This window comes from Cynara cardunculus (assembly GCF_001531365.2).
Source record: "Cynara cardunculus var. scolymus isolate 2C chromosome LG 4, CcrdV1, whole genome shotgun sequence".
NCBI lineage: Eukaryota > Viridiplantae > Streptophyta > Magnoliopsida > Asterales > Asteraceae > Cynara > Cynara cardunculus.
The window spans coordinates 12,731,472-12,739,639 of NC_037531.1; the positions used below are offsets into that span (position 1 = coordinate 12,731,472).

At 37.2% G+C, this 8,168-nt stretch overlaps 1 protein-coding gene across 2 annotated transcripts in view; it reads right to left on the reverse strand.

The window, feature by feature from the left end:
• Positions 1 to 6,344, reverse strand: part of LOC112511352 (vacuolar protein sorting-associated protein 52 A) — a 29,237-nt gene extending 22,893 nt beyond the window's left edge. Inside the window, exons 1-4 of one of the 2 annotated variants that reach the window (XM_025116947.1) lie at positions 6,266 to 6,344; positions 5,933 to 6,033; positions 4,084 to 4,155; positions 3,863 to 3,957 (exon numbers count right to left, since the gene is read on the reverse strand). In XM_025116947.1, coding sequence (XP_024972715.1) covers positions 3,863 to 3,957; positions 4,084 to 4,110 — 122 coding nt within the window. In that variant the 5' untranslated portion in view covers positions 4,111 to 4,155; positions 5,933 to 6,033; positions 6,266 to 6,344. Of the gene's footprint in view, positions 1 to 3,862; positions 3,958 to 4,083; positions 4,185 to 5,932; positions 6,034 to 6,265 lie in introns of both variants that reach the window. The other variant, XM_025116948.1, reaches the window with a different exon arrangement.
• Positions 6,345 to 8,168: the final 1,824 nt, after the last annotated feature.

Consider the following 8,168-nt stretch of genomic DNA (forward strand, 5'->3'; position numbering starts at 1 on the left):
TTTTATGTTCCTTTACTTCTTCTTCAACGGTGTTTACTTCTTGGTTGAGTAAAGGGACTCTTAGCTCATACATGCTTGGTGGTTTCATTCCGGGCCCAAATTGGCCAATAGCTTCAATCATTACACTAAAGCTATCATAAGTAGTGGCATTAAAAGGAATGCCGGCATCATAAAACCACCTTGCTATTTGCGTACAAGCTTTATCCCTTAACTCCTTTCGAACCACCGCATTTATGGTTTGTTGTATCCCTCCTTTTCCATCTTTTTTACCTTTGATCACGTCTTCAGGATTAGGAGTGAAGAACCTATCTAGGGGACCTTTTTGTCTCGGTCTTTTCCGTGTGGGAACCTTACTACTACCACCTTCTATTTCAATACAGTCATCGTCCTCTTCACCAGATCATAATCATCCGAATGCAAGTAACTTGAGTTCATTATATTCTCCACCTCCGCTACTTCTTTTTTCTGCATATAAGACTTTATTTCTTCTTTTACATGTTCTGGACAATTTGGACAACTAGTAACAGCCGATAGACCTCCAATAAAATGCCATTTTAAACGATATACACCACCCTTGACTACTTTACCACAAAAGTGGCAAGTGAAATTATTCCTACATTTAGGATCTTGAGTTCCATATTTTCTACCGGGTCACCTGATGAAGTGTTTGAATTTGAACTCGCAATACGTTCTGATTCCGACATTCTGTAAGCTGGTCGACTACTGCTGCTGCTGCTGGTATGACTATCGACTACTGCTGCTGCTGCTGGTATGACTATCGAGTATCGCTGCTGCTGCTGGTATGACTATCGAGTATCGAATACTGTTGTTGCTGCTGGTATGACTATCGAGAACTGCTGGTATTGACTATCGAGTATCGACTACTGCAGTACTGCTGTCGGCTTCTAAGTTCTATCGATTAGGTCGCTTCGCTACTCGCTAATCGCTAACAGTCAGTCCACGTTCTATCGCTAACAGTCACCCAGGTTCTATTTTACATAACTAAGAAGCCCATCTAAAAAAAGCCCAACTAAAAAGCCCAACTAAACACTGAAAAAGGGAGCCCAAAACGCAACATACATGATGCGCTGATGCCTAAGTGATGCACGCATCGTGTGATGCATAGGTGATGCGTTCGCATCATGGAATCGCATCGCATCAGCCTCTTTGATGCGTTCTGTCCAGCGCATCAGAGCGCATAATGCGCGCATTTTTAAACCAAGGTTGAAACTTAAGGAATAAGAGCTATCTTCAGTGGGGAGCTTGAAGATCTTATCAATGTCAGGCACACCAAAGTTTTCTTAAAGAAAGCAGGGGGAGAAGACTTGAAGTTTCAAGAGATGCTTGCTTTATAAAACTTTTGGGGGAGATTGTTAGGACCAAAATAGTCCTAAGTTTTAGAAAGTTTTATAAAGACAATTACCATTGTATTGTATTGTATTATCTTTGTATTTGGGCTAAGGGTAATGGGCTTTACTTGTAAATGTCTCCTATAAATAGGTGACATGGGGCTTAGATTCTAAGTTGATCATTCTAATCATTTCAATGAGAGTCGTTTAAGGTGATTTCAGAGTTTGTAATTTTCTCTTTCCAATAATAGAATCTGGCCGGTTCTTCATGATCTTCATCTACATTCTCTTAATTTCATCCTTGAATCTTGATATATGTACAGGCCATATGTGTGTGTGTGTGCGTGCGTGTATGTAAGTGTATATATATAGCATGAATCATCTATTCATCTACACATTTAGCATGACAAGAAGTTTAAGGCGACAAAGAAGGAATATGAGAGAAAGATGGAGGTGGCTGAAATGAGGATGCTCAAATAGACCTGTGGTCAGGCCATGCTAGATGTGATATCAAACGAGGTCTTTGAGCAGAATTGGCAGTAGTGTCTATCACGAATAAAGTGATTGAGGGAAGACTGCAGTGGTTAGGGCACGTTCACCAATGAGGATGATGGAGAGCGTCATGGTCAAGGGTGTAGGAAGGAGGGGCAGGCCGAGAAAGACATGAGACGAGCAACTTAATTGGACATGGCAGCTTTAGACATTTTGCAAAACATGATCTCAAATAGGAGTTCATGAAGATGCAGGATTACGCGCCAGATTGTGTGCAAGGAATTGTGGTTAATGGGGCAAGGGGAGGGGTGGAGAGATAGATGTGGGTTAGGGGAGGGTTAGAGTCTCGCAAGGTAAGTATCCGAGTGCTAGGATGGTCAACTAGGTACCAGAGTCGTAGGTTGAGGGAGGGACTACTTCGTAATCAGTTAGTTTAGTAGTTTTGTACCTTCACATATGCCTTCATTGTCCTTTATGCTCTTTATTACTCTTTCTTGTTACTTCTTCTTCGACTTTCCTAACCCTTTTTGATCCATTTTTATCCCTTTCCTCTCTTTCATTTGTTGGTGATTTAGTGTCATCAGCCATTTGATGTAATTGAGATTTAGAAGAGACTGGGCGGGTTTTGGTTAAGCTATAATATGGGTTAGAAGGCGTGGCGTGCATACGCGTATAAGCTAACTTAAAGTGAGAACCAACAAATGCAGGGTTCAAGGGGGTAGCGGCCCTTGCGGAGTCAAGGGACATCAGAAGCTGACATTATCAGTGTCTATTTCAGTCACTTAAGCTTATTAGCGATCTACTGCTCTCACTGAAGCTGATCAGTGGATGCACTCACTGAAGCTGATCAGTGGATGCACTCACTGAAGCTGATCAGTGGATGCACTCACTGAAGCTGATTAGTGCATGTTCTCACCAATGCGATCCGTGGATACACTTACTGGAGTTGATCAATGAGTGCTCTTACTGATGCTAATCAGTGAGTCCTGCCGTAACTGCCTTGTAACAGCTGGTAACTGCCGGTTAACATATGCCTGTAAAAGAGGTTTTCGGTCTCGACTCTAAGATATGAACATAACATAGCCTATGTATCTTTACTCTTGTTTTCTAGCCTAAAAACTATAGTGCGATTTTGGACCATCTCGTAGTAGATTTAGTGTAACCCCAGGCAATTATAGAGTCAAAACACTAATTTTGGGAAGTGTTTTTCACACGATCCAAAGGTTTTATCCAATTTTTTATTCATTGATATATGCCAGCACTCAAAGCCAGATTTCTAACACTTCTTCTCAAACTTTCGGAACCAAATTTTTCTCGCAAAATCCAATTCTCTACACCTTAACACAAGTCATGGATCTTCATGATAATAGTCTCGCTACTCCTCGGGATAGAAGTAAGGTCTATTACACCCTACCTTCCCCATACCGTACTCTATGCGGGATTCACTGGGTTTGTTTGGTTTGGTTTGGTTTGGTTTATAGGTGTGTATGTAGATACACATATGTATGCATGTATATGTATATTGTTTGTATATGTATGTATGTATTTATGTGTGCCTATATATGTATATACAAATTCAATTAGAAAAGCCAAGAGGAATTAAATATTCGTTCTATCTGTTTTCAGATCACTTATGAGCTCATTATTGAACAGGCTTGTGAACTACAAATTCTAACATCACTTTCAAAGCTCAGTTTTATCTGATTTATGCTCAAGCTTGTAGCTAAGAATCCAAATATCAGCTCAACCACGCTTGGGTCAGGCATTCATAACTTAATTATAAACTCCTTCCCAGTAAATAACAATTGGCCATACTCAAGAAATAACTATATGCTAGATATGTACAGCCATACAGCTCTGTATTTGACTATTGGTGAATACGTGTTTTGCATACCGGAATCCGTTCCGAATGTAATTGCAAAAAGAACAATGTGTGAAGTCAATAAACATAAAACTAAAAACTAGAATCAGACAGCACAACTATATCATCTTAACTTTGGGCCAAGGGTAAAGAAGTGCACCTGCTCGCATCCTCTTCAACAGTTAAATCACCAACAACAGCTCCCAAATTAAACACAGATTTACCAGCATCTGTGGTTTCACCTTCAGCTTTACGCTGTGAACCGCAACAAATCCACACACGTCACATGTAGAGAGCAAGTGAGAATAGGTGAACCAAAAAGGTTGAGCCAAAAAACAACTCCCAATTTTTTATACATGAATGAGGTGAGTAACACTCTACCTGTTCGTTTGATGCTACCTCCGCCATTTTATTTGGTCAATACAGCAATTACCAGCCAGCTTGTGTATGTAACTAAACAAAGCAAAGCTAAGTTGATTAACCTACATGATTATAAGCCACCAAATGTAAACACAAAAGACAAGGTATGGTGAAGTTATCATTGCAAAGAAGAAATGCAAGGGTGAATTCAGAAGCTAACAGCTTATGACTAGTTTACAAACCTTGCTATGTGAATAAACTAGAAGTTTGCCCCCTCAACTTGGTATTTTTTACAAAGCAGCATTTGAATTAACATTACTATTTTGTAACAGCATCAATAAGTTTCCACTTCTAAATCACCAGAATCCCATTATGCTCTTGTTCTATCTAGATTCTGACTAGTTTACAAACTTCAACATTATGCTCTTGTTCTGTCAACTTGTTTCTTAGGAAGCAAAATCATGAACATCTCAATCAATCTAAGCAAGAGCTTATTCAATCTGATCTAACACACAAATGATGCAGTTTTAAGCAACGCCATCATGCACTCTGTGATCGTTAAGAAAAAATACAACACAATTTGCAGCGTCAATTGTCCTAAAATTTAGCTAGCAATCAATTGTGAGAGCACAGAACACACGATCAGGAGATACATCTAGAAATGTTAGTTAAATCAATTTGTCATCTAGGTACTCGCTTCCACCAAGCAATCAAAGGTAAATTGAAAAGAAGAAGAAGAAAAAGATGCCATAAATTGACGAACCTAGAAGAGATGAAGAAATGAACCAGATGAAGCAGTTGAGCAGCAATGAAAAACAGATCCATGAAAGAGCCAAGGAGGTGCTGTAAAACAAGGACGGAGACGTTTCGTAAGTTTGTTTAAACAATGTTTTATAGCACCTCCTTCACAGATTGTTCTTAATCGCTGCTCAACTGCTTCATATGGTTCATTTCTTCATCTCTTCTTGGTTCTTCGATTTATGGCGTCTTTTTTTCTTCTTATTTTTTTATTAACCTGGATATCCAATCCGCTATGCGAACCGACTAATCCCAGGGCGACCACCTGCTTTACAGATAGCCTGGAGTCACCGCATTTGAACCTCCGTGGCCACAAGGGGACTTTTATTCCTCCTTGGATTTGAACCTGGGACCTCCAGGTACTTTTGACCTTTGGAGCCAAGCTCAAACCAATCAGGCACCACCCTTGTGGTTAACTTCTTTTCAATTTACCTTTGATTGCTTGGTGGAAGAGAAAACCTAGATGACAAGTTGGTTTAATTAACATTTCTAGATGAATCTCCTGATCGTGTGTTCATCGCTGTAACAATTGATTGCTAGCTAAATCCTAGGACAATTGGCGCTGCGAATTGTGTTATTTTTCTTAACGATCACAGAGTGTATGGTGGCATTGCATAAAACTGCATCATTTGGTGGGTAAGTTCATTTCTCTGTGATCAAGATGTATTCGTTTTTTAAGCAATGGGTAGGTCTTATTTGGGCTACATATAACAGGGGTTTCCCAAGAAATTTGGTGATGTTCAACTGCCAAAGCATGATGAAATGGTTGTGCTTGTGGATGAAGATCAGCAAGAATTCAACACAAAGTATCAATGATCTACACATCAGTCCATGACAAGCTAACAATATTTATTTTGTAATGATGTTGACTGGCAAATAGATAACTTTAGCTTCAAATTTTGCAGAAAGAAAAATGATCTACAGTTTTCATGAGATGGGAGGAGCATCACTTGGGTTCGCCTTTAACATTAGCATCAAAATTCATAAACTATTGTTGACTAAGCTACGGTAATTTTCATAGAATGAAGGAATAGCAACCATAGTTCACAGATTGTCAGAGGAGGTAACATACCGTTTTTGGTAGTGTCTTTTATTAGTGTTGTGTAGCCATTGAACTTGGACAAAACTGGATTGAGCGGTGGCTGGAGAGGGTTCTCGATCGCTCACAAATTGCTAACACAGATTAATAAATCAAAGAAAATTGATTTAAAATGAAAATTGACAAACACATTCGGTACTTTGATCAAAACCCTTTAAAATGAAAACCCTTGAACCCACAAAGAAAATTGATTTAAAAGACAACCAGAAATCAATTCAGAAACGAATACCTTCAACCCACAAACCCCTTATGTTGATTTAAAAGCAAACTGGAAATCAATTCAGAGATCGCAAGAACTTATCATACCTTATCGAGCGTGAGATTTGCGTGACTGCGTGAAGTGGAGGGCGTGGTGGCGTGAAGATGGCCGAGAGCATGGATTTGGTGCTGGCTCGGTCAGATCTCGGTTACATCCGTGATTTGGTAAATAGGCAGCTAGTACATGATGAACACGTTAACAGTAAAATAATTTATATTTTTACTTTAAAATCTAGAATATTTAAATTACAATAATGGGTGTTTGGGATTGCTTATAAAAACAACTTATTGACTTATTTTGGTATTTCATCGGTAATAAGCATTTTTGAGTGTTTGGATAAACACCTTATATCGGTACCAAACCGGTAATAAGAAGTTTTTGAAAAAGTTAAAGCATTCTAACTTATAATAAACTGATAAGGACTTTTATAGAAAAACATAAGTTGTTTCAAATAAGCAATCCCAAACACCCCCCTAAACAACTACTTTAAAAACTGTTGTAGGATAAGTATGTCATTGTTTACAGAATATGATAATAAAGAGAAGGAGTTAAATTAGAAGTGAAATATCTTGTAGTTATTTACTTGAAACTCATCCCTATAAAAATGGCTTATGATTATGAGAATTACATATTCTTTCTCTCTATTTTATTGTTGTTTTTTTCAGTTATTATATAACATGTTATCAGCACGTAAACTTATATGTTATCGTTTCGATTGTAGTTGGCCACCAGCCTTTTAGCTAAACACGTAATTTTAAGGGGCCGTTTACCTAAACACGTAAACTTATATGTTATCAGCACGTAAACTTATATTTTTTTTCAGTTATTATATAACATGTTATCAGCACGTAATTTTTTTTTCTTAGGGGCCGTTTACCTAAACACGTACCCGATAAGCACTTATCGATAAAATTCAACGCTATCGCTTACTTACCGGGTAAGATTTTATTCACTAAAACGTATCGTATGCAACAATTTATCCCGGTAAGTTCTAACCATGTTAAGAGTCATCATCCTCACTTACCGGGTAAGACTCTCGATTATTGCTTTCGCTCTTACCGGGTAAGTTTCTTAGTGATTGTCATATTCATCCGATAAAGTAAAGTGACTTGGTAAGTGCTTACTCGGGTAAGCGTTTGGTAAACGGCACCTTAGTAACGATAGAGATATGTATATTTTTAATGAAGATTTCTTGTTCTTCAAAATTACATCTATTATTATGTTTACACTAATGTATTTGATACGTAGATTTAAAATTATGGATGGATAATCATATTTGAATGAGATTATCTGAGTATCTGATTATTTTATTAAATTAATCATTGATTAGTTTTTTAATTGATTTACTCATATCTTATTCAGATGTTTATTATATTATAATTTCTAATTTGTTAATTAATTTTGGAAATTACATTTCCAACCCTCGTACATTTTGGTCTCTTGTCAAAAGCTCCAAAAATACTATTAAGATGTTAAAAGGTTGAATTCAACTTTATGTCGAAACTAGTATTTATTTGTCGGATGGTAAAATCTCTTAATATATTATTAATGTATTAAAACATTAAAGTTAGTTTCATATGCCAAACTCTTATTCTTTTCGACCTCATGCTAAAAACTCTATAATTAGTAATGTTATCTTCAAAATTAAATAAATCACAAAATATCGAAAGGATTTTGTCAAATGGGTGTAAATAGCCATAAGATTTGTAGGGACTTAAGAAATCCTTGTGATTCTCCTACTGCTTGGAAATCCAAGAGATTGAGTAATTTCTTTAGCAAATTGAAATATTGATGAAGTATTGTCAATAAAACTTAAACATACAAAAATACGATATTGTTATGATAATGAAATTTCACGTGCATCATAATTTTTCTTCATACGAACAAAAAACGTTCATATATTGTCCCTTATTTATGTAAATGGTTGAAACAAATCATCTGAGATTCGAT